Genomic DNA, 26,874 nt, shown 5'->3' on the forward strand with positions numbered 1-26,874 from the left:
AGGATAATGTAAGCACTACAAAGGGCAATGCTCTGGCTCCTGCTTGGTACCACCACAAGATCTGGGTCACATCCCCAACCCAGCAGGTGCCCACACTGTCAGCAGTGCCTGCACCCAGCATCCGAGCCAGGCACCTACCAAAGGAGGACCTGAGTGGGCTCTGGATGCCCACGTCCAAAACTGCCACCACAGCAGCCAAAGGAGCTGAAGTCCTGAAAGGGGACACGTGCACCAACATGCACAGCTTTGCTCAGCTTTAACTCAGTGAGCCAATTTAGCCTTCAATATGTGATGGTGACACCATCACACATTGCAGTGTGTTAAGGTGACCTTTTTTCCAGCAAAGCACAATCCACTCATTCTCCTTCAGCTTCACTTCCATGAACAACACCATCCAAAGGAGGGGTGGGCTCTGCATCCCCCTGCCCAGCATCCCCAGTGGTCTCCTTGGGGCTCTGTGCCTTCCCTTTCAAGGCATCAGATTTGCTCCAAACACGCCTGACTCAAGCCAAGGGGCCAGGACCTCTCACGAGAGGCATTTGGGCTGCTTTATTTTTCCAATTCAGCAGAAACTGTGACTCTGCTGCTAAGAAGCCTGGAGCCCACTCTGAAGACTGTTCCAGATTTACACTGTTTTTCCTTAAGCTCAGAGATCACCACTGAGCTGTCTCTCATTCTGCTTTTGGCACTTTCTTTCATTTTAAAATGCAATCACACTCCCTCCCCCAAAATAAACCAACAAAACCAACACATCCAGACAAGGGACCATCCAGTTCTGCTCCTTTAACATTCCCAGGACAGCAGTACAACTTCTCCAACCATGGTGGGGTTACACTTTGGATAGGATTTCCACTAGACACAAGTGGCACTGCTTAAAAAAATAATCCAAGCCAGAAATAACCCACAGGGACAGAAGAACTGAAGTCCAACCTCTCTCTTAAGTAGAGGGATTCATGCTGCCCTCAGAAACAAACCACCACATATGAAGAAGCAGCTCTGTGTCCATCTCATTCATGTTCTCATTTTCTATCTCATGGCTGCTCTACAGGACCCATGGGTAGGATTATGTTTAGGCCAGCTGGGACTGATACCTGCAGCTGGAAAAGATGAGGATGCTGAGATGGCCCATTTCAGGATCAGCCTGTTAAATCACAGAGGGCAGTGTGGCAGGTCAGCACCTCCTGAGCCGTGGGTCAGCAAACCCAGTGAGAAGGAGATGCCCCAGCAGCTCCACCCAGGAGAAGGCCCCAGCCCTGTGCAGGGGGGTGCCACAGCTGCCAGGTGTGCACTGCAGGGTGCCCGTTTTGGGAAGGCTCCCCCGCCCTGGCTGTAAATACCAGCCCTGACCACAGGATCCCAGCAGCTCCCCGTGCTCTTCCAGCAGATGTGCCAAGACAAGCTGATGTGGGGCTCTGTAATCAGAGGTTTGTTGGTCTCCTGGGAGCATTGAAAGCCCAGGCTGGGGACTGAGCTGCTGACTCGAGCTCACAAGCAACCGAGCTCTGTGAGGGCCACGAGCAACTGAGGAATGATTTAGGAGATGAGACCTTGAATTTGCCAATTATTTATCTTGCTGATGACTCAGACAAGCAGTTTTACTGTCCAATCCTTAGGGGAAAACATGTGGAACTAATCAGGCTACACCAAAATAAAAAAGAAAAAGATCAAATTAACATAAAATAAATTGAATGACACACGCAATACCAAACCTGATTTTTCCTTCCAAATGGGCATTGTATCTGAGATGTTTGCTCTTGCTCATTTATTATTTTTTAGCTGTTAAAGGGCAACACATGGCAGCAGAAGTCATTTTTGCAAGCACAACAAAACATAATCTCTTCACAAAGAAAGGCAATAGCTGTTTATTCAGCAGGCCCCTCTTATTCATGACGTTGCCATCTGGAAATAAGAGCGTCAATGAAAATAATAATAAACCAAGACATTTTTGTGATTAACTCAGAAAGACACCAATTTCAGTATTAAAGCAGTCAATATGAACAAGGTTTTGTGCTAATAAGAACCATGAATTTGTTGCCTGTTAGTGCAGGGTAAGGAGAGACAAGATGCTTTGATGATTTAATGTTGGCTGGGATATTTGGAGGCTTTTACCTCTTGTGCCCCAGAATCTTTGGGGAAGTCACCTCAGCTCCACTAATCAGGAGCTGGATGCCTAGCTCCTACTGAAATCCACAGTTTGGGATCTTGTAGGATTTGGGACCTGTGATGGGACACAGTGATGTCCAGAGCCTCACCCTTTCCCTGACAGGATCTATGCTGGGTTAACCTCTAGTTTCAAAGGTGTGCATGCAGATAAAAACTAAAACTTTTCTTTAAAATGACACATTTTGATGAAATTTCCTTTTGGGGGAGGGAGAATCAAGTTACCAACCACACTAAAACAACATGCTTAGAAACAGAACTGAAAATTATTGCACCCAGCATCAGAAAGGGCATAGATGAAGTTGAGCCAGCTTAGAGCAGCTTTAGCCCAGCCAGCTCCTCCAATGCCTTGCATCCCTCCCCACACAGGTGACTCGAATCCCCTCTCCCACCAGCATCACCCCTCCCTGGGATCTCAAGGCTTGACTTTGAGTCAGAGGCTCCTGCTTGCCTGCCCATTTCACTGCCTCCTGCTCAGCACAGCCTCCCAGATAACATCAGTCCAAGGTGATTATGTCCTTCCCAGGCCAGCAAACCAGATTTTCTGAATGACCTGACCAGATCACTTCTCATCAGCCTCATGCATTGGTCAGTGCCAGAGCTCTTCCTCTACACAAGTCACCAGGTATTGTCCTGGAGCCAGACAGCTTTTCCCTCCTTGTGTTCACTGAAAGACTGAGAATTTCAGTGCTGGAGCCATTCATTTCACCCACGCTCCAGTGATTTGTGTCCCCACCCCATCCTCAGGGTGTGTGTTGCCCTTCAAACTTGCCCTTCCCCTGAGCTCTTCCTGTTTGCCTTCCCTTCTCCACTGCCTTTGACTGACACGGTTAAAGGTGGCCCTGTCAAGTGGGCTGTGGTCTGGGGCCAAAAAGGGAAAAGACCCCACTCAGCAGGGAAAGGTCCCTGCTGTGAGAGCTCACTTCACCCCTGTCAGAGGGATTATCTTTCACCTGGGGTCTATCATCTCCCCACTGAACCAGCCCAATGCTCTCCAGCCAGGCCTCAGCTGGTCCATCCCCAAAAACTTCCTGGCAGCTGCTGGTGCCTTTGGTACTCATGATGGGTATTTCAAGCAGCAGGACCCCAACTTCTGCCTGCCTCACCCACCCCAGAGCCGTGTTCTCACCCATGGGGAGCGGGGTGACCCCAGGGTTCCTCTCACCCACAGAGTGTGGGGGACCTGCAGCCACCCTGGGTGTCTGTCATTCCTCCCCTCCCTACCAACAGCTCTAAGAGACCACAGCGACCCCAAAACAGATCTATTCACAGGCCTGCAAGCCTTCCCATCAGCCTAACTTTCACAAAAGCAGCCCTTTCATCAGGAATGCAGCTTCACTGGAGTCACAGGGCAGAGGAGACCAGGCAAATACCACAGAGCAAGTGACAGCACACCTTAAAACAGAGCCACAGCCTCATGCAGCATCCCAGACTCTTTCCTTTTAGTAAAAAGAGACAAGCAGCATTCAGGCTGACTTAAAAGATTGAGCAGGATGATGACAGCTCCCATTTTGGGGAGAAAGGCAGAGGGAGAGGGGATTTGGTTTCAGATTAACCCCCTGCAGCAGGCTCCCATCAACACACACCCAAGGTCACACATGGGAGGCAGCTTCTTTTAAATAATAGGAGAGCTCAGGGCTTTATTTACCTCCAGAAAGGCTTTTGGACTCAGCTGGTGGTGACTTCACTTCCAGGACCTCATGGGATGCTAAAAACGTCACCCCTAAATAAGCAGGTTTTGGGGACCAGCGTCCGTGTGTGGGGATGGGGACAGCAGAGCCCAGACAGGGGTCCCATGTCCCCATGGATACCCACCTGGTGACCCCAGCCCCCAGACAGGGTTTCACACCTACAATACACAGCCCAGCACTCCACTGGTGCCCTGTCCCCACCCTGCACAAGGCAGGGTCAGGCTGACTGCCAGCAGCAGAATTCCTCCCTTGCACTGACCCCCTAGACACAGCCACGTTCTAATGCACACCCAGTTTTAGGCACACAAAGAACCCACCTCCTCTGCTCCCAGCACCACAAGACAAGAGCACAAAGGGTCAAGACCAGGATTTTGCTGGGGAGCAGAGGGTCTGTCACTGCAGCCAGGCACAGCCACAGCCAGCAGGTCCACAGCAGCATCTCAGCACTGGGACAAACAGCTCCCATTTGTCTTATGCCTTTCAGGTGACAAAAACATTGTTCTGCAGCAGAAAAGGGAAAATGGCATCAGCTGTACATGAAGCAGAGAACAGGGCTGGTGGGTCATGGTCCTTCTGTCTCACCTCTGTCACCTGCAGAGGAGGGGTCAGGGTTTACTCATGCAGCTCACTTACTTATTAAGAGAAAGTTAATAACTTAGAGCTGGCTCTGACTTAAAACCAGCCAAGAAAAGACCAACCTCTCAGCATCAATCCTGCTGCTGATCTGTGGGCAGAGCAGAGCAGGCAAATCTTGCCACAGGTCTGATAAACCTGTGCAGGGCAGCTCCTCCAGCAAGCAAGGCTCACTGATTTGCTACAGGTGTGTGATTAACTCACTTAACCTTCAGCATTTCTTTCACTTGTTATCCTTTACTCATTTTCTCCATTTAAATTTAAAGCCCGCAGTACAGAGACAGCAAGGGAAGTTTCCTCACTGAATAGAGCTAGCCATGCTTCCTTAAAGCTTTCAATACTGGAGTCAGAGGGAGTTGGGTAGGATTTTTTCCCTTTAAATAGAGCTCCAAGAGATGATACAAAAATCTGAGTCCACTTAAAAAGAGAAAAAAAGAGCAAACCATCTTTCCTACTCCTTGTGGTTACTGGAAAGAAACAAACCAAGAAAAAACCAAACAAACAAACAAAAAAAAACCCAAAAAAACAAAAACGGAAACAAAGAAAGAAGAAGAAAAAAAAAAAACAAAAAAAAAAACCCAACAAGCTTCAGATGATTTCTAACTGGATTTCATGCTGCCTGAGTGCCTGGCAGGCTTTCCAGTCACGAAGGTCTCAGGGCACCAAAATCCCTCCCCTTAAGTAACTCCTCAGTCATCAAACTCCTCGGCAACTTGGGAGCTTTGGGGCATTTGGTGGTGGGGAAAAGGAACCGGGAGCATGGGAAAAACCTGAGCTTGGTAAGAACCTTTGCCTAAGGGATCCCGAGGTTTTGGGCTCCAGTGACCACCCTGCCTCCAGTAATGCTCTATGAAAGGGAGCCCCTTAGCACTGGTCAAAACCACCCCAGCGCCTTCCCCTCACATAGCCCAAAGGACCCGGCCACTTTTCCCCTGAGCAAACGGCTTCAGTAACAACCAAACCGAGAGCTCTCACCTCTGCTCCTTGCCCGGCTCCCCGAGCTGGGGCTGCAGGAGCAGCCCTTCCTCCGCTGTGTGCGATGTCCTGCCCGCAGCTCCAGCTGACTACTGGGGACCAGGAGGAGCCCGGTTGGTAAATGCCCGTCCTCACCCGGCTGGGCTGGGTTCGCTGCTGGAACCAATTAGAGCAATTAGCAGCACATCAGCGTTTGTGCTAAGGACTCTCACATGTGGGTGTTTGCCAAAGACCTTACCCCTTTCCTCGCTGTCAGCATCTTCTCTGCTGTTTGTGGGGGCTCCCATCTGCCCCTTTCCCCCAGAGCTCGGATTGTTAAGGGACTGTGCACTTCGGGAGCAGCAGCCTAGATAAGGCACCAGTTAATTAATTGCTCATAATGGAAAATTAACAACCAGCTAATGAAGGGTCTTCATATGCCTCCTCCAACCTTCATTCGCTGCTGTGGTGACCCCGTGCCTGCTCAGACAGCAGAAACCTACCCGCTCTCTCAAAGAGACCCAAAATCTCCCTTCTCCAGAGCAGTCTCTATCACTGTGCCAGTTCATGGATGCATCATTTTCCCCTAATTTCCGAAATTAAGGCTAAGACTTTTAATTCTCATTATTGATGCTTATGTCACTTGTGCCTTATCCTTTTCATTAACTGAAGTTTTTGACTTTAAAAACCACATGTCATCTGAAACAAAATTATCTACTCTTTCACTCTGCAGTGCAGATGGGCTTTAGCAGGCTGGACATGACTGCTGACAGATACCACATCCTTCAAGGACAACTAGACATCCAAACTAGTTTTGGTTCTCAGACTCTGCCCACAACTATGATAAATTGTTCTTGAGGCACTTCTCTACCAGTATCAGCAGGTGCTCTAAAAATTGCAAATTTTCCCAGGGAAAGACCCCTCTCCTCTCAGTCCTTTGGAAAACCAGCAGAATTAACATCCTGGCTTGAACACCTGGACTAACTTTGGAGGCAAATTGAAGAGATGAAGTGAATTCTCCTAAACCCCAGTAAGCCTGCCCTTCTTAAAGGACCTTGTCCTGCTAACTGTGGTGAGCTAGGAGCCAGTTTGGTCAAATTTGAGCAGCCGCTCATTGCAAAGGCCATTTCTCCATTTGCCTGACATGCATGATGTACTTCTGTCAAATTTGAGAGTCTCTTTGTTTATTGATCTCCCGGTCTGTAATACAGGCTGCTCAGAAAATGGGAACACATCTGAGCAGAGAGGAACAGATCTGCTGCAAAGGGGCTGCAAACTCCTTAGTGCTGAGCCTCCAGGCAGCAGTGCTGCTCTGCTGTCCATCTGGGGAGTGTCACAAGACACAGATGTCACTGGAACAGCAGAGATGCTGAGCCTACCCTGGGGGTGGCTGCTGATACCAGTCCTGCTCATGCCCCACAGTCAGAATTACTGACCATGCCCCAGCACAAAGTGTTGTCAAAACAAAGTCTAACCCTGCTGGCACTTCCACACTTCTCATTTCTGCCCTGCACCAGCCAAGATGCCAACCCCATTCTGTCTCTTCCCATTCCTCTACCCTGAGGTCCTTTTGGGAAAGCATGGGATTGTTATTGCTGAAGGATACTCAGGTGGCATCTGCACAGCCATGCCTGAAGAGTGAACTAGTCCATGCTTTTCCACCAGAGTAGTTTGGAAGGAATAATAGGATAGAAGGGCAACTAGAAGATTTTGACAAAAAATATCTATGAACAGACACAGCAATTAAGGTTTTAACTGTGTTGCTGCTGTCTTTTCTCTCTAAAATTTTCCTGCGGAAGGGAATCAGACGCAATGCACCTGTGAAAGGGGATCAGGTGTTTACCACTCAACTCTTCCTAGCAGCTTCACTTTTAGTGTCCCCTTTGCCATCCCACTTTTGAGGCACTCTGGGATGGAGAGACACCAAAAATACATCTGTGCCACGGTTTCCAGCTATCAAACTCCTTCACTAGTGGCAAACTACACCCAATATTATCTGAGAAAGTTACCTTTTGGTCCACGCTGTCACGAATGTACTTGCACAGAACAGCCAAAATAATTAAGTTGTCTCCATTCAGTTGTTCTCGTTAGATACAATTAAATAAAATTACTTAAAAAAAAAAAAAGGCATTGCAATGACTGTTGTCAATTTACCAACATAGCATATTCATCTCAGTGCTACAAAAAGCTAATCCAAAATCTATTTCTTTATAAAGTTTGTTTTGGGGTTTTTTGGTTTTTTTTTTTTTTTTTTTGGTTTTTTTTTGGTTTTTTTTTTGTTTTGTTTGTTTTTTGTTTTTTTTTTTTTTAGTTATACCATTTAAAATAGTCAGGCTTTTAAACTAAAAATCAGGTCTTTCAGCGCACTGTGAATCCCACGAATGCCACTTCCAAGCTGCATCCTGCTCTCTGCGAGCCTTGCACCCCTCCTTGTGGTGCAACGAAGCAACTGTCGTGTGAGAAAAATCCTCTGCTGGGCTCTGGCTCCCAAAAAAGAGTACAGAGACATCCATCATCTCTGGCACCAAGCACCACCCTCTCCATGTTGCGGATGTCTCCGAGCTAGAGATATAAACAACTTCTGCCTCTTACTAGAAGTCAACTCTAAGCACACGTTTCAAACATCATTAAACTGGAGGGAGTAGAAATGTGTGACACATTGAAACAGTTACACTTCTCAATCTTAATGTTTGTTTAAAGGTTACTTTTGGATGAAAGCTGGTTAGAGAATAAATAACAGATGCTGAAAGCATCCATTATGTATTTTTGCAATTAGCAGAAAATATTGGTACTTCTCTTAAAGAACATACATAATTTTGTGGGATGTTTATTGCTGGAAGCAATCTGCTCTTGCTGGCAAGAGCAGCATCCAAGAGCCCAGGGAAGCTTCACAAGGAGTCACACATAGTAAGCCAAAAGCAATGCTTGCTTCAGGAACAGCACTAAAACCCCTGTGCTTGCTGTTGCAAGGAAGTGGTCAAATGCACTTTCTTTCCACAGAAAAATTTAAATTAGAAAGAACATGGTGAAATCACCCCTGTTTCTTTTCCACAGACATTTTGATTACCCAGCAAAAAAAGTGGTTCCTGATTATGCTTTCATTTGAAAAATTTACCCAGGATGTTTCATGCTGTTGTTGTCTTCACTGCCCAAAAGGATTCTTCCATGGCCCAGCTATCACCTCCCCTCTTGGGGTATGGAGATACTGCTGTGCCTTGGGAGCTCCTGTGCATCCAGCATGGAAAATGGAAGTAAGGAAGCCACTACAGCTCCCAGAAAGTATCTCACTCTCATAAAAATTTGTGTGTGGAACATGAGGTGGAGCAGCAGCTTTTACTGTTCCAGTCCTCCCTCTCCCTGATGATTTCCATCACATGCAAATGAAGCTGGAGGGGGTATTCAGACAGAACAGAAGTATTTGGCTTAGAACATACTGCACACCTCAGCATACTTGGTGACCACAGCTGGGAACTTCAGCTGGTTCTGGTTTAAGAGGACAACAGTAGTAATGCCCTCAACAGAAACCTAAAGAGCTGCCCTCTGCTCAGCCAGGAGAGAGGACCACCAGATATTACATCCTCATACACCCTGATAGATCCTGATAGATCCTGAAGACCTCCACCATAGATTAAGCTCTACTCCTAAGACTTGATCTAATTCTATCCTCAAATCTCTTTTTATACCTCTTGGCACTAAATAGAAGTTGTCCAAGACAGCATTTTCACGTACCATCCCACTTTGGTAGTCACACAGCAATCTGTGCCATTTCTCACCACACAGAAACAGCATTGTGCTAAAAAGCCCTCCAGAGTAAAGCAGATAATATCTTTTGGGATGGTGCCTTGTATTTTCCAAGAGTTGTCTCGCTGCAGCAGTTATTACAAGAAACTAAACCAAACCCTCCTATTTGTAAATTGGCTAGAAAAAGCACTACTCAAACTGGCATTTGGTTTAGGACTGAAGGGTTCACACAGTGCTTAAGAAGCATTTTAGACAAAAGCAAGCTTTCTGCCAAACATTCGAGGGGGAAGAGAAAATTTCTGCTTTGCTGTCTGAACGCAGTTATAAGCCAGGATGATGAAAATGCCTGGCACTGCTGCCCACAGTGAAATACACTGCATCTCCCACCTCACATGCAAGGCTCATGTTGCTTTCATCCTGCCCAGTTTAGTTTCTACAGTGTTATCCTGAAGAAAAATTCCTGTCTCCACAACCCCTGGCATTAAAGGTATCAGGCTCAACAAGGGGAGATGAGGAACTTGTAGGCAGGGAGGGCATTTGCATGAATTTCTATACAGCACAATCATGAAATAGCAGGACCCCACAAGCACTGCTGCCCTGTAGAACTGGTATTTATCCAAAGCTGAAGTCTTACAAGTGAAGCAGAATTAACTGAGCTTCTCTAAGCATCTTCTCTCTCCTCTTCAACCATCTCACTTGCCTCCACTGATGCACAACTCATCATTGCTGGTTTAACATATAGTGACTGAGGAGGTTTCTCATCCAGCTGCTGCTAAGCACTGTGCTGAAGCAAGGCAGACACAGCCGATCTGACTCACACAGGAGAAAAGAGCAGAGGTACTACACAAAGATTTCCTGTAGCTGGGAAAAAAAATGAAAAAACAATGTGCTTTATGTTGGTTTTGTAGCAGCTTATGTACCAAGTTCATGTCAGAAACAGGTTAAGATTGCTCCAGAGGAAGGTTTAAAGGTTTTCTTTATTTAGCAATCACATAGAGATTGGCAAAAGCACTCCTTCCCTATCCCAAAGAGCATCTGCAATTCAGAAAGGTAAGGAAAAGGCATTAAAAGGCAGAAAGCAAAGAGGATAGAACATACCTCAGCTGAGGAGATTAGAAGACAATAAAGACATGTATTGTTACTAACAGAAATACTCTACAAATACACAGGCTGAAACCCACCATCCTAAATTAAGCAACCCATGAAAAATAGCAGAGATGCAAGATTAAATTCTTCCATGCTCCCCTATCTCCACTGAAAGGCTTATAAAGATCTGCAGATCACAAGAGCGTGCACATTGCTGCTATACAAAAACCTGTATTAATATTTTTATATTATCTAATGTTTTGTCTCATTTGTTACCTGATCAGGCAAATCCTCTTCACATTGTCCCACAATTTTCATTAACCCTGGGATGTTTGGACTGTGGCAAGGGCACAGCCCTGGGTCTCCAGGTCCTGCTGCACCACGGCTTGAAGAAATAACCTGCTTGTGCCAAGAAGCCAACTGTTGCCCCCCAGAGCAGGCCAGCAGAGCTGTCTCAGGTCATAGCCTTCAGAGACATCTGTGCCACAACAGGGACCAAACTGGTCCTGAAGCTCACACCAGAGGAGCAAAGTAATCCCCTAAGCTGCAACTTTCCTGAATGCTGGCAGCCAGGAACCGCCAGCCGGTAACGACAGCTGGCAGCTCCGCTCTGAACCGAGTGGTTTTTCCATTTAACTCTCCCCTTCTCCCCAGCTCAGCCTGGGCAGCAGCACACACATGTCCCCACTGCTGTAAGACAGAATTTTCCACAAGAACTTGGAACTCCCTCATGAGCCAGCTCTTCATATTAAGGTCAAATTGTTTCTAGTGGGGGATATCTTACACTGAGGCAATCCTCAAGTGTGTGTTTATGGTCTTCTCTGCTTGCTCCTCTGCCCAAATTGGGAGATTGAACTCAAAATCTCTGTCTGAAAGGTACAAATCCAATGGGCAGCTTTGCCCCTTTTAGTCCATCCCTGAGGAGATGCTACAGCTCCAGGGTGAGGTTTCAGCAAAAGTTTCTGCAGATTTACCAGCAGAAAGGTACCTAGCACTACTGAAAAATCTGCTTTTCTCCACCCCTTTCAGACCATGTCTGCAAATATTTCCAGTGTAAAGTTTCAAGCTGGAAGGGATGATCTGCCTTAGAGGTCTTTTCCAACCCAAATGATTCTATGATTTTAAATTCAACAAATTGTTTAACGGGAAGCTACACTTGACAAAACAACCTCTTTTGTAACAGACTTTTACATAAAATGGGCTATTTTAGAATGAGCCTGGCAACCTCTCAGTTTCTTTTCTAGAGACTATTATGCTGTGCAAATCTCCTTTAAGAATAGCCTGGATATAGCACGTACACATGTGCTGCAGAGCCAGCAGAATGGCAGTCGGGATCAGCTGCTGATTGAACAAGGAATCATGAGAAATCCAGGCCAAAAATGTCTCCAACAGCAGGTGCACAATAGGTTTGTGTTTCCTACACCCCTCCAAGTCACTTTTCGTTCACACATGTGCCAAATGAATTATCACTGCACAACTATATGAATAGAGTCATTTGATAAACCTGTATAATCAAGAAAAGGTATCAGTGCCACAGGCAATGGCTTGATCTTCTCCTGTGCCTAAAAGGATCTTCAGGACTTCAGTTTTGATGGTGAAAACTCAACTTTTATACACATACCTGTGCATGTGGCCACGTGAGGTATTTAATTCTAATGAATACTTACTTTATATAGATGAATATATTTGAAAAATATCCTTTATGTCAGATAACTGTAAGGCAAGCACTCATTAAGCCACAGAACAAAGTTTATTGGATCTCCTCAAATTCTTTATACAGTTTTGCTGCTAAATGGACACAACACATTCGCATATTGCCTTTAATTTTTATTTCATTCATAAGTCCATCTTGAAAGAAGTGGTAACACATTTAATGGCATCTTCAATAAATAAAATCACAAAAATCTAGTCCTTGCACAGACACATTACAATCCACTCCAAATTCAATACTGCCAAAAGATTGTTGGGTGTTTTTCTAAAACTTGCTTCAGAGGTTGGTTTTTTGTTTCAGCACTTAAATACACAGAAAAATGTATGATGAGAGAAAATTCTGAACAGAAGTTGTAAAAACCAGTAACTTAGAAGCAAGAGATACTGAAATCTCTCTAATTGGATTAAAGAGCCCAGTTTGAAGTATTTTTTTAAAAACCCTGATTCTAACCTTCATATTAAAACATGCAGTTTTGCTGGATCCTATCCATGTCAGCATACTTATACAGGAAGAGTTAAATCCCAGGTTTTCTTCTTTTATTTTTTTAAATGAGAAATTCATAAAGTGAGAGCACTGGCCTCCCACACTCACAAAAGCAGTCATGGTCCATATATTCAGCAGTAGTAAACAGCAATTTGTGGCCAGTCCATTGCCTGAACTCCTACCAGACTGGAAAAGCTACTGCAGTTTACCCTTGGTTCTGCACCCATCTCTTGCCCAGTCCAGGAGCCTCAACAACCTCAGCGAGATGAGAATTCATGAAAATACAAATCTGACTGCAAGATGAGGACCAACACATCTGATTCTAATTAAAAACTAAGCTTAATTTAAACCTTCTCCTAAATAGAGAAAGTCATGAATAAAGAAAAGCTGAGCATCAAGATTTCCAAATTGCAATTCTGTGTAATTAGCATGTCACAAACCAATTAGAGTGTCAGCTAACATAGGAACAACCACTCTAGCACTAAAATCAGTTAACATTCTCATCTTCATGCCATCAGTGGAAGCTTAGGGCACAAAAGGAATGCATGGTTGGGCCCCTCCAGACCATACTACATAGGGGACAGGAAAGCTTAGACAAAAGACAAAATTGCACCACATCTGTGCAAACATTTCAACCAGGTTGTTTCAACCCGTTCCCAGCTCATCCTGCTGACTGCACTTGGCTTATTCAAGAGAACATGGGGAAGCAGGACTCTGTTTCAGGGAATGAAACTTTTTCCTGCAATTATCTTCCCCTCAGCTGACCACATTGTTACAAAAGTGCAATAACTTACAAACTTCTCAAACAAACAGCTATTAAAATTACACATTTTTAGGGAAACATATTTACTAGTTTAACCATAAAAATATTTCCCCAGGTAACAAACCTTAAAGCATTTGGTAACACAGTATTTCAATAATAATAAAGAAAAACCCTTCCACTTGTTACAAAAGACAACTGTCAGATTTTGCCTACTGTACACTTTTTAAGAACTTTGCCATCTTGTGAAGACTATGCTGTAGTTAAGAACAAAACTATCATTTAAGATAAATGAGTATTGAAATAAACTGACTTTCTTAATCTTTTGCAAATGAAAACAAGGAAAAATCCAGGGCCATGTCATCCAAAAACTTGCAAGACAGTTTACATCCAGAGTCATAAGGAAGCACCACTTTCCATAAAGTAGTTTGTATTTCCTGAAAAGCATATTTCATAGTTTCTTGGCAACTGCTAAAACAGATTCTCACACTAACTGCAGATTGACTTAGAGAATTCAGGTCTCAGGATATTAAGGGAATTTTGGGCAAAATTATACTTCAAATAAAAAAAAACCCTGCTAAATTTGGTCCAAGCATCCAAAAAAACCCAAGGTACATGGGTCCTTCATTGATTAATGCTGTTCAGTTGATCTTTAAAAAGAAAGTAGGTGTACAGCAATAAGGAAGAAGGACTGCCCATGACAGGCACAGAACTGTGACAGAATATAACAGTTTGTTCAGAAAGATGTATTAACTGTGTTTCTGCCATGTGAGTAACTGAACTTGCATTAATGGAGAACCCTGAAACTTGAATACTATAGCCACAATAAATGATTTCCTATTTAAAAAACAGATCCATTTCTAATCAACTGTTTTACCAATCATCATTAGATATGTGAAAAAAAAATAAAAAATCTTTTAAAATAATTACAAAGAGTGGACTGCAGTAGCAGCTATTCAAGCAAGATTCAAGCACAAGTTTAAATGGAGTTTCAAGCTGGGAATTAGCCTTCTTTGTCGAAAATTTGTACAACATTTTCAAAAACCTAAAAAGATAAAGAAGAATTTTATGAAGCATTAATCAAATAGTTACTCCAAGTTAAGCCAACTTAAACAGTATTTGACAGTACTTTCAAAAATATATAGGTTTTTTTAGAACATTCACAGTAATCCTTTAATAGTGAGACTGGCATCAATTTTGGGAAGCAGACAGAAGAGCAAGACTACTTGAGAAGAACAAAAGCTCCTGAAAATGTAGAAGGCAAGACCCTGTTAAACACAGAAACACTGGAAATGTGTTTAGTCCAGCTCACACTCAAGCAGAACAGATCAATTTCCTCAAGTTATTCGCATCTTACTCGGTCCTTCAAGAGTCAAATCAAGAGCTCCACAACATCCCTGAGTAATAACATCAGTGCTTAATTAGCAAGCTAATCACACACACACACACACATCTCAGAAGAATGCCAAAAATATGCACCCTGCCACCCTGTCATCCCCATATTTTGGCATAAATACTTACTTCATCAACAGATTTAGAGGCATCCACTTTTCTGACTTTTCCCATTCTCTCATACAAATCTATGATAGGCTTAGTAGACTGCAGATACGTATGAATTCTAAGAGAAAGCACAGGAAGAAAAAAATCCACATTACATAGAAAAATATAAAGAGAAGGGACCAGAAAAGTTTTGAAGACAGTACCTCTTCTCCAGGCTCTCCCGGTTATCATCGCTCCTACCGCTGCTCTTGCCTCTCTCAAGACAGCGGCCAATACAGATCTACAAAAAAACATCAGAAGGATGACTACAGCCAGGAACACCAGCTGCCATCCTGAGAGCAAGAACTAACAAAAATCCTGGAAATCTAAATTGGCCTGGCACACAAAATACAGCCCAGATCTGGTGGATGTAACCACAAGTCACATGGGAAGTTAGTGTCTTCTAGAGAAGGATGATGGTTTACAATCCAGTTTATGAAAATGGGACTGGGACCAGAGGAAGTAAAAGCAGCACCAAGCTCTGTGATTTGACTGGATCCCCAACCTGAGACATTAAAAAAGAGAATTACCTGATTTTCAAGGATGTGTTCAGGCTTTCTGAAAAGCAGCATGTAAAATGGGACTATTAATATATGTTTGCACTAAAGGAAAGTCACTGTATGTTCTCTCAAGAATTTTGCAAGGCAGACTGACAATAATAAGTTACTGTCAGTTAAAATGTTCTTACCTGACATTGCTATAATGAAGACTTCAAAATCTAAGTAAAAAATAAAGAAGTAATCATAGCTAGAAGTGCCCCAATGAACTAAGTTTTTTAAACCTTTAGTTAAATAAGCAAAGCTGACACATGTACACTCCATGAACATTTACATTTATCCAATTCATGCAAGAGGAAAAGGGTTAAAAATTATTTTTCCTATACAGTACAATCATAGTAAAGATCATTAAGCAATGTGTATTTTTAGATCTAGCAAAAAACTGGAATCACAAAATTAACGCCCCGCAAAGTGAAAAAATTAATTTAGTCTTATTTAAGGTTTTAGCAGAAAAATAGTAATCCCTCATGTGCTCTTTAAGATTACAAAATGATTGTAAATAAGTTAAAAAAAAAAAAAAAAGACCAAATCTCAGGAAGTTGGGGAAAGGGGTAACAGGAAAAAAGTCAGCTTAAGGTGCTGGGATATTCATAACAGTTTTTATGTTCAAGGGCACTGACAAATTAAAAAGACAGCACATCACAGCACTTGTTAAATGAATGTAATGCATCACTGTCAAAATGCCCTTGTAATTTAATGACTTGCTGAATAAAATGTTGATTACTGACTATCCTATAGCACAGCTCATAACTATGAAAAAAAAGATTGCTGCTACACTCAGAATTAAAGCAGACATTGCACCAAGTTAATTTTGGACTAAACAACAAATTACAAATAGTAAACAGAGTAATATTTTCTGAAAAGTAACCAAATAATTTTGTAAAACATATTTAAAGTTTTGATAAATTTTCTTTAAGAATGCAGTTGCCTGAAGTACTTCCTCAATATAGTTTATTCACATATGATTACACCAATCATCATTAGCTGTCTAATTCAATAAACAGGCAGCTTTTCATCTGCTAAAACAAGTTGGCAAAAAAGCCTTCAAACACCCAGGCCAAGTTTTCCTTCTACTCTTACATTAGTGCATTCTCCCTGTCAGAGTTTAATTGTTCTTCTTGAATGATTCCCACAATGTTGCAAGAAAGGAAGTTACAGAATTACACACTTCATTACCTCATTGTCACAATCAAAGAAGAGAACAAAGGAAACATCCGCTTTTCCATCCATAGTCTTATTCCAGCCTTGAAGATTATCTTCATTCCTGGGAAATCCATCAATCAAAAACTTGTTCTTCTGGGAATTGGCAGCCATTGTTTGATCCATAGCCTGATAAAAGATAATTCAATTCATAATCTCCTGCACATATGCTGATTTATCTACTTATTAATTTACCCCCAAGATGTTGACATAGTAAGTTGAGAAGCACTTATTTTAGGATTATTGCAGATTTACAAAATGTGCTTTTGTTTCACTTTCAATGCATGCTGGTTAATTCACTGATGCACCAACATAACTATTGTTCAAATTGAATCAATTATTTCACAAAGCTCAAAAATCTCATAACAAACAAATCTCGTAATAAATCCCAGCTTTAAAGCTTATTTTCTACAAGATACTGGGAAGTGTCTTTATACAATAAGACATCAGAACATCCCTGATCTAAAGTCAATTTGAAGGGAAAAGCCCCAGATAAATTTAGTGCCATGAACAGCAGCTTCTTTTTGACTTAAAGGAGATACTCCCATTGTTTTCATGGACATCCAATAGAGGCTGGAGCTTTTCCATTCCCAAGAACATCAGTAGGTGCTCATCTCCTTCACCTGACTATCTATTTTGACAAAACTTAAAAATCTTAGTGCCTTTAAGGCCTCTGACCTCCAATCAAATATGACTGAATGGACCAAGAGGTCCAAAAGCTAGTGCAGAGGAAATAAGAAATACAGTTTCACTGCTTTTCCTAGAGCTACTAACAAATAAAGGAAAATAAAAATAACCAATTTTCACAGATCCTCAGGTATGAGAGGCTATCTGCTCTCCAACAGTCAGAAAGAATCACAAGTGATTGCTGAGAGAAGCAGCTCCCTGTCTGCCCATTCATATCGCTCACACGGGAGGAAAAGCAGTTCTGCCAGAACACAGCCACTGCTTTGTTGCTTACTCTGCAGCAGTGACCCTGCAAGGAAATAGCCTTTTCCTTACCCTCTTCAGCAAGCTGATTGTTATTTCAACTGGCACGATCTCCCCCTCCTTAATGTAGTTCTCAATGAGTTCTCCATATTGGGAGCCTGGCCTTTTCCGCTCGTCCCGGAGAAGGTCACCGGCAGAAAGGTGAGTGTAGCCATACTTCTGCAACAGACAAAGCAAACACAGGCTTCCTTCAGTCAGAGCATTTGTGCAAACCCAACATGAGCCAGCAGTGTCAGCCCTGTTGACCCTTGCATTGCAACATAAAAACCCAGGGAACAGCATCTTGCTAGCGACAGATGTGTTCCATCTTCACTGTGCAATCCCACAGTAGAGCACATTCTGCACACAACACACAGAGTAAGAATCAGAGTCACTAAGGGTGGAAAAGACCTGCAAAATCATCAAGTCCAGCCTTCGACCAAACACCATAGTGACAACTACACCAAAGCTTTAAGTTCCACATGCAGTCGGTTTCTTGAATGCTTACATGAATGGTGACTCCACCACCTCCCTGTTCCAGTGTCTGACAATCATATCAGTGAAGAAATTCTTCCACATGTCCAACCTGAACCTCCCCTGCTGCACCTTGAGGCTGTTTCCTCTTGTCCTGTTGCTGGCTGCCTGGGAGAACAGGCTGACTCTTATCTTAGTACAAACTCCTTTCAGGGAGTTGTGAATGACAAGGTTTTCCCTAAGCCTCCTTTTCTTCAGGCTAAAACCCCCCAGCTCCCTTAGCTGCTGCTCACAGGACTCACTCTCCAGATCCTTCCCCAGCTCCATTACCCTTCTCTGGACACACTCCAACACCCTATTGTCTTTTTGAGATGAGGGCCCAGAACTGGACATCCTTGGGTAAAATGCTCAACAAGGCTTTGGTCAGGTATTTCTGTACCATTTTCAAAAGCAATTTTGTTATATTTGGAAACAAGACAGGATTTTTGTTTAATTACTGAAAGAAAACACATAGGGTGATTGCAGGTCCTTTGGAGCTGGAGGAATGTCCCAAGCACAGGCTAAGTCAGAAATCCCTATGTTTATGTTGTGGTTCTGGCACCAGTTCCTCCCCTACCTTGGTGAAATCACCTACAACAGAGCAGCTGCACAGTCCTCCTACCCTTCTACCTCCTTCCCTGACATGACCACAGAAAGCAGCCCTTGGAGAAAAGCAGTGACTTCTCTAAGGATGATGTGGCAGAAGAAGGTCAATAGCTACACTGGTTCCACCCTCTGTCACAGCACACAGAATAAACAGAGAGCAGAGAGATCAGATTCAGATCCATCAATATGATAGCACTGTGCAGGAAAACAGCACACATCATTGCTCTTTCACCTCAAACTACAGCAAAAATAGCCACTTATGAAAAATACTGATGGAAGTATTTATTAGACATTAATTTCTCAGGCATTTATCATTGTAAATAGATATCTAAGGCAAGCACACAAATACAATCCTACCAAAGATAAATGCATGGTTACAAATAATCATTTTCTCACTGCTCATTTAACCCTGCAAGAAAACAAAGTGCACTATGCTCCTCGACCAAATACAAGTCCATCAAAACAGGCAATAAATACATCTCCTTGGTATTACCTAAGGTATACATCCAAATCACAGCACACACATACATTCTCATCTGAAAGTTTTTAGACAAAACAAAAGCAGCAGCAAAAACTTCCAGGGTTATCAGTTTGGCTGCAGCAACATCCAAAGCAAATTTCAAACAAGGTGCCTGAGAAGCATAATAATGTGACTACACATTTGGTGAGGCTGTGAACTTTGGATTTAAAACTTGGCTACTGAACTAAGTACAACAGAAACATTACACAACCCACTAAGTGACTTTAAAACATTTCAGTTGCTTTCCAATTTTACCCACAAAAGCATGGAAAGTTAGTTCTGCCATAGTCATAATTTAAGAAGGGATATAATTACTTAAATCTCCAAAACTGTACACAGTTGGCAAAAAACAGAAGCAAGATTTTGCTGTAAGTAAGTGTGAAGGAAAAGCTTCACAGACATCCTCTGTAAGCTCACTGTACTCTTGCTTTAATGTACATTGCATTTGGATATGCCTAACTAATTGCAAATCTAAATATTTATAACCTACAGAAGCCACAAACCAGAATAAATTGTTCCTTATAAGCAAGAAACATTATTCTGCTGAATGCTAAATTAACATGCAGTTCTTCTTGCTAAAGTTATAGAATGAATATTTTTTAACATCAGGTTTCTACAAAGAAGAAAACAGGAGGAAAATATAATCCCTTAGGTTTTAGAGGATTACCAAACCATTTAATTTTCCTTGGCATTTCCCTTTTCATGCATGAAAATGAAATTGAGTCAGAAAATTTTTTGAATTCTTCGTCTTTTGCAAGAGCAAACTAAAGTAGTTTTTAGCAGCTGAACTGAAAAGCAAAAGACAGAGGTGTTTTAAAGTGCTTTTGTAAAAATAGACTTGTTTGAGATAATAATAAATTATATTTAAGACTAACCCTCAGAATGGCTTAACTAGGCAATAAGAAAAACAAACCTCTCCTTCAGGGGCAAAACATCTATTTGTGAGCTGTGCTGAGCCAAGAGCCAAAGAAAACACGCGGGTTTAAACAATGCAAACAAGGGGGGAGAATGGCTTGGCTGCTGCTCCACACACAGAAGGCTTCAGAGATGTGGAGCTCGTGCTACCCTTGCCAGTTCTAATCAAGACATTTAGGGCACAAAGTTTTCTTTCATTTTAGGTCCTAGAAACCCTCAGCAAGTGTCCTGAGCTGCAGCAAATCATTGCAGCACCAAGGGCTCGCAGAAGAGACTGTGATGTAACAGCACAAAACATGGGTCAAACACTCAGGTCTGGACAAGCTTGCCTTGTGGCAGCAAGACTTCCCAGCAGTGCCAAGCACATCTTGATGCAATCCCCAGAGTGTGACTCATTGCCACTCCTGCCTTCTCCGCAATCAAAAAGGGAGCAGGACTGTGGCTGCCAAATCATGAAAAAGCAGCTCTTACTAGGCATATAATGCCAGACTGAAAGGATGACTTGAAAAAAAATTAGGTCCAAAATAAATTTTAAAATACTAGGATGCCAAGCACTTAAAATTGGGAGAGATTTTGGTATTACACAGAAGAAAAAGGAAAATATAGAATTAACTAATCCAAAATGTATTTCAGAGATAATGCTTTCTGCTATGCTGTCAGACTGGTATGATCTAGAAGAAGAAAAAAAGATTAAATTGGTAAGTTATTATTACAAAAGTTCTCATTACTATACAAGTAGTGCAAGCTCCTGGTGCTCTGATGATTTGCTCCAGTTCAGGACACTTGTTGAGGGTTTCCTCTCATCTAAAATAAAAGAAAAATTTGTGCCCCAAACACCTTGACTAAAACTGGCAAGAGCAGTGTGAACACCACATCTATTTAGCACACAAGTTCTCACTATTTTTTAAACCATTTTTTTGAAGTATGGGTCACCAAATATAACTTACAAAAATCAACTGCAAATGAAAAAGTGCTGTCTTCAACACCACTCAAGACATTCTCCTCTTTTGCTTAAAAAATAAAACAAAAATTATTTTTAAAAAAATCCTAGTGAAATAGTAAGGCGAGCTCAAGTTTCCATAAATCCCTGGATAGGACAGATCAGAATATCACTTGCTGTTTGCCTCTGCCTGGTCAGTCACAGCAGGACAAACTGGGACACACAAGCTGTGAGCTCTACATCTCCAAATTCCAACCCGAGACTGCAGCCTCCCTGGGATGCCCTTCCCTCCCCTGTCCTCCAGCCCTTCCAGCTTCCTTCTGCCAGCCGGGATTTGCAACTTTCACTCTGCAGACAGAACACGCTTTGTTTTCATTAAATACAACAAACAGATGCATAGAAATGGAAATCCATGAGTCACATCAGGCTGGAACCAGGCGGAGTGTGTCCAGCAATCTCGGGCAGTCAGGAAGGATCAGAGGTGACAGGATGACTCCTTCCACAGTCCCTTCCGAGAGACACGGGGTTTATTTCTGATTCAGCCCTGGTGGTCCTGCAACAAATCTCCCCGCTAAACACACAGCTTGAGACTTCCTTAAGAGAGCAGAAGCCAAGAAGCAAGAGAAACACAAATTACTGCTCTGACCTTGACTCATATCTTGGCTTATCATTGTTAGTTTGAAAATGAAAGTCAAAGGGCTTAAGATTTAAACAAATAAAATACAAACTTTTATTGCCCTAGTTCTGACCTGTCATATCTTGGGCAACCTTAATAAACAAGCAAAATTTGCTAGACACCATTCAAGAACTAGTAAAAGTAAAAAACACAACTGTGCAAAGCCTGCAGCCTTCAGGGGTTTTTTAGCCTAGAAAGTTTTTTTCTGCCCTACTAGCACATGGAATTAAACCTTTGGGGTACAGGCTACAATGCAGTAATAGCCTTCTGTCTGCTTACTTCAATTTAAAAATGGAAGACATTTTCTTAGTTTGAAGTATGTTCTTGTCTCTGGGAAATACAAACAAACATTACCCCACATTATTAAACCAAAACACACAATGGAGATCCACTGACAGTGCCTCCAAGGGAGAGGGGGACAAACAGAGCACCCAGTGCTTCAGGAGCACTGACTCAGTTCAAGGCACCTAGTATGTTGGACTTCAGGAAAGTCCAAAGTTTCATGCCTGGTGTTCTGCAAAATGGAAATGTTCAGGGATAAATCTTCAAGGGGTAGACTTAAACACACCATGTTTTTTTAAAAAAGCTCCAAAGTTCAGAAATATAAATTTATATTCTAAAAATCAACTATGAGAACTTAAGGCTAAGTAGAATACTAATACATGACATTCATTAAAGAGATTTCAGAAGCTGAGTTTAAAGCAAACAATTTAAACCCTGTTTTTATTTCAAGGAAGTTAACACTGTATCTCAGCAGACTTCTAGAAGACAATTAACACATGACAGCAAAACCTAAATCCTCTGCTACTTTCAGAGGAGGGTTTTTGATACAATGAATACTTCTTTGCATTGTTTCCTTCACCCTAGGAAATCTCCTTATCATATATCCCAAAGCAACTTAACAGCTTTTTCCATTTGGATATCAACTTATGCTCTTATGAAAACGAGAAGGCTCAGCATCCCACTTTGTGGAATTAATTTTAGATTTAACCACAAACATACAGGATAGGGCTGTGAAAGAGGTGAATTATATTTTAGATACACAGAGAGCAATGCCTGGGATAGACCAAATCTCTACAGATCACCTTGCCAAAACAAACAGACAAAAAAGTACAACTCAAATCTTGCTTGGAATAAAGACAAATGATTTGGTTATTATTCTTCTCACCAACCAAAGAGCTTTACATCTCAAGCAGAGGTTATAAGGATTTAAAATTTAAGCACAAGAAAGTATATTTTGTGCAGATTTGCTGAATGCATTTTTTTCCTTGACTTTACTATAATGATTTTATACGCAAAGTTCAGATGTCAGCAATAAAGCACATTTCTTTATCTCACAGTCACAGAAGAGACACTGTGGAAAGCACAAAGGTTATTGCAAGAACCTGCATTCAAATGACATCATTCAACTACAGCTCAAATATTCTGCCTCATATGACAGCTACGCAACAGTCCCAGATGATGGCAAGCTCCACCTAACGAAGCTGTGGAAGGTTTCAGGAGTTAATCTGCAGAGCTGGAAGGGAGAGGATAAGAACTTAAGAGGGAATTCTGCTTCATCCCTCTCTAAATAGGAGGAACTGCTCCAGAACAGCAGCAGTTCTGCTGCATTTGCATTTCCCTGACAATTCTGTGTCTGTGGAACACACAGAAGTCGAGTCTTCCCCCCGTATCGGAGAAAACCAGTCTGGTTCAGCTGTCTCATCCAACCTTATCTGTGGAGATAAAGAATCCTAATCACTTACCCACTGTTCCCTTTCTTACATTGTGTCAATACCCATTTCCACTTCTTATTAGGTCTTCTTCCCTCAAAACATTTCTCCATTTGTGTCCAAATTTGGCATGCATACATGCCTTCTCCACATTTAGGGATTCCAGCATATATATGTTCAGCATTTGTGATTTACACTAGTACTTAACAAATACATATTTCACCTACAACATGGGATACCTATCTCCTTTTTTTTGGGAATGTAAAGCACAGTCTGCAAAAAAATTACAAAACTTCTTTGAGAAATTGTTCCCAGGTACTAAGTACATAATATCCCCTTTACAAAACACAGACACCCCTGGTATTTAATAAAAATAGTTTGATGCTAAATTCATACAAGAGCTCACCTCAGCCAAATGAGACTTCTTCCACATGTGATGTGCTCTGTCCCAAATCTCCAGTATGAATAGCAACCAAGATATATTTATAGCTCATACTGACTTTTTGTTCTGCACAACCTTCAAGCTCTACAGTAAGATACTGGGTCAGATTCATTCCAAATGTAAACTAATATTATTCCATCCATTTACAACAAGGATGAATGAGGTTTATTATTACTCAGCTACAGTCTCCTTTTCTCTGTGGCAAACTGCCAGCTGGGTTTAAAACACAAATAAAGATACACTTTCAACCTAAAGGCAGCATTGACTGCACACAGGCTGCTCACTTGCCTGCAGCAGGGCTCTCTGGGGGCTGCCAGGGGCCATGGTGAGGATTTGTGCTTAGAAAAGCTGCTGCTCTCCAGTACCTCTGCTGTGTTTCACCCACACTTCCCTGTTCATGTGCCCTTTTTCTAAAGTTTTCCAGCACACTTGCATCAGTCCAACTGTTCTTTAAACTACCTCAGACCCTCTCTGCTTCCCAGTTTAGCCAGTGACTCTCGTGGAGGTGTCTGAGCCAGCAGGAAGTTGTCCTGTGCATTCAACAGGTCTGAGTGTTTTCTACTGTCAGCTCACTGACTTCAATAAACTTCTTTCCATGTAGTGAACAGGATTAGCAGAATTAAAGGAAATTTGCATTTATTCGAATTTGGATTTCCCTTTCCAGGCTTAGAGAAGAAAATAAATACTGCATAAGCAAGGTTTTTCTTTTTTCCTTTCTAGCTGGAAGTACTATTTGAGTAGCAATGGCTCATTTGAACTCCTCCTAATAAAGTGGTCTTTATCCAATTATATCAGCCTATCCAGCCATAGGCATTTATCCTCCTAAACACAAGGTACTTCAGCCCTGAGGCTACACTCATGGTTTGCTGAAAGCCATTAATGACAGCCCACAAGGTTCCCCTATAGTTTAAGCTCATTTGTTTGCTACGTGCCAGGGGCTGAATTTGACCTTACCAAAAAGGCTTTATGAGCCCTGTGAACCTTCCATGCCACAATTTAATTTAATGAATATGCTGGTTCGAATGCAAGTTTGTAATTTGAGGTTTAAATCCTTCAGAACTTAAGTCATAACGGCATTTTTTAGTCTGGACCAACTTCACTTAGTTATACAACTCCAATGTCTGTGATGTAGCAGCAGCATGGATAAACTGTAACAGCACTCCCAGGGCACCACCAGAACAGAGGACACACACAACGTGGCTGTTCCAGGAGTTTTGGGGTTCTTCCCCACCAACAGATTCAAGAACATGGGCATCACCACAGGTCTTAGTCATATCTTTCAGTGAGGGCATGCATAAGCTTTGATCCTATATGACTTTTAATAAGTATATACAACTGCTCAGTAAAAAAAAAAAAAAAAATTAAACAAAAGGAAAAAAAAAGATAAAAGAGCTGTTTCAAATCAAACATACACACGTTTGGAAGCATTCATCCCTAACTACTTCTGTAATTATCCACCTGGATACACTGTAATTATCCCAGCGGTTTTTGGTGTTTAAAAGGACACTACTACACCATGTATCATCCACCGTTCTTTCTTACTTATTTGTTGTCTCAAAAGGCTGGAAAAAATATATTTGGAAAACTGAAAATTTGAAAGGTTAGTCAAATTATTCTGTCAGTCTTAGGTTCTATAAAAAGAAGGAATAAGATGAACGATCTATGGGATCAGGATATCCTTTGACCTCTATCATATTGTGTCACAGAAAAAAAAAAATTCTTCTATTTTTAACATATTACTTCCACAACTTATTGAGATGGCACTGGGTAAAAAAGCCAACACCCTACAACGTCTGCTGCACCAGCTGTAGCACTTATGGGACAGGACTCAGGAGACACGGACCTTGATCCATTTGAAGCACACGTATCCCCAATGGCTATCAGACACCTCACCTCCTCTCCGCAGCTCCGGCTGCCTGAGCATCCGGGTGGCAGCCCCGCCGCCACCGACGTGGCCGTGCAGACGTGTACGGAGCCACCCACTCGGGATGGGCTGCGGGACTGGCCCGACAAGGCAGCACCGCCCGGGCAGCAGGCAATTCTGCCGGGCCGCTGTGCTGCCCCTCGGCCAAGGCACAGCCGGCAATCCGTGCTCCCGGCCGAAACCGGAGCAGCCCCCGGACCACCAGCGGCTGTCCCCAGAGTGGATGCAAAAACCCCAGTGGTGTCCCCAGGGTGGACGCCGGCGCAGGCAGACCCAGCAGTAGAGTATGATCCCGCGGGGCTGAGGGAAAAGGCAGGAGAAGGGAAAATGCTTGGCGGCCTGACAGGGCTGGAAGGGGAACGGAGGGGCTGGAGTGGGGGCTGCCCCACCACTTCACCCACTTAAGGGGAGATGTGGGTCAGTTATTTATATTAATCACATCGAAGAAGCGAGGAATAGATGGAGACTCGACAAGAGACTAGACCGAAAGGCAGATGGGGGTCCCGTCACCCCCGTCTGTGGGACATGACCCCCAGGCGACCACCCCAAAGAGGGTCCCGGACCCCACAGGGGGATCCTACAACTCCCAGGCCCCCCCGCGGCCGGGGCGCCGCGGGTCGCCAGGCCGCGCAGTCCCGCACCCCCTGCACCTCACCTCCACGATACGAGCGCACTGCGTCCCCTTGCCCGCCCCGGGCCCGCCGAGGACGAAGACGACGACGGGCTTCATGAGGAGAAGGAGGCGGCGGCGTTGCAGCAGCAGGACAGCGGCGGCGAGGCGGCGGCCGTGGGGCGGCCGAAGGGCGGGCGGGGAGCGGCGGGGCCGAGGCCAGGACTGTGACCGGAGCTGTGACTGTGGCACCGCTGCCGCCGCTCTGTCCCCGCGGAGGGAAAGTGCTTCCGGGTCTCGGGCGGGGCGGGGCGGGCACGTGGGCGCTGGGCTGGCAGCGGCGGCTCTGCGGAGACTCAGGGTCCCGGGCCCTGATTGGGGAAGGCCGAGGTCGGCGCGGCGCTCCAGCGGGACCGGGCGTGTCGGTTCATTGCTCGCCCCGCCACAGCCCTTTCCGGCATGGCATGGCCCGGTCAGGCCCGGCCCGGCCTGGCGTCAGCGCCCCCGCTGCCATGGCAACGCCGCCGCATCG

General features: G+C 43.4%; 1 protein-coding gene and 1 long non-coding RNA gene across 2 annotated transcripts in view; both read right to left on the reverse strand.

Moving 5' to 3' along the window:
- The window catches only part of LOC127059877 (uncharacterized), a 281,096-nt gene extending 275,520 nt beyond the window's left edge, over positions 1-5,576 (reverse strand). The window contains exon 1 of the long non-coding RNA XR_007778192.1: positions 5,460-5,576. This is a non-coding gene — a long non-coding RNA (uncharacterized LOC127059877). The remainder of the gene's footprint in view (positions 1-5,459) is intronic.
- A 6,420-nt stretch (positions 5,577-11,996) lies between these two features.
- On the reverse strand, positions 11,997-26,775 carry CMPK1 (cytidine/uridine monophosphate kinase 1). The gene is made up of 6 exons (XM_009088699.4): positions 26,388-26,775; positions 17,518-17,664; positions 16,492-16,644; positions 14,923-14,999; positions 14,741-14,837; positions 11,997-14,264 (listed from the first exon to the last, which is right to left on the reverse strand). Exons 1-6 carry the CDS (start codon positions 26,460-26,462, stop codon positions 14,223-14,225), a joined length of 591 nt encoding a protein of 196 aa, XP_009086947.1. The 5' UTR covers positions 26,463-26,775; the 3' UTR covers positions 11,997-14,222.
- Positions 26,776-26,874: the final 99 nt, after the last annotated feature.

The sequence above is a fragment of the Serinus canaria genome, chromosome 8 (genome assembly GCF_022539315.1).
Source record: "Serinus canaria isolate serCan28SL12 chromosome 8, serCan2020, whole genome shotgun sequence".
Taxonomy (NCBI): Eukaryota; Metazoa; Chordata; class Aves; order Passeriformes; family Fringillidae; genus Serinus; species Serinus canaria.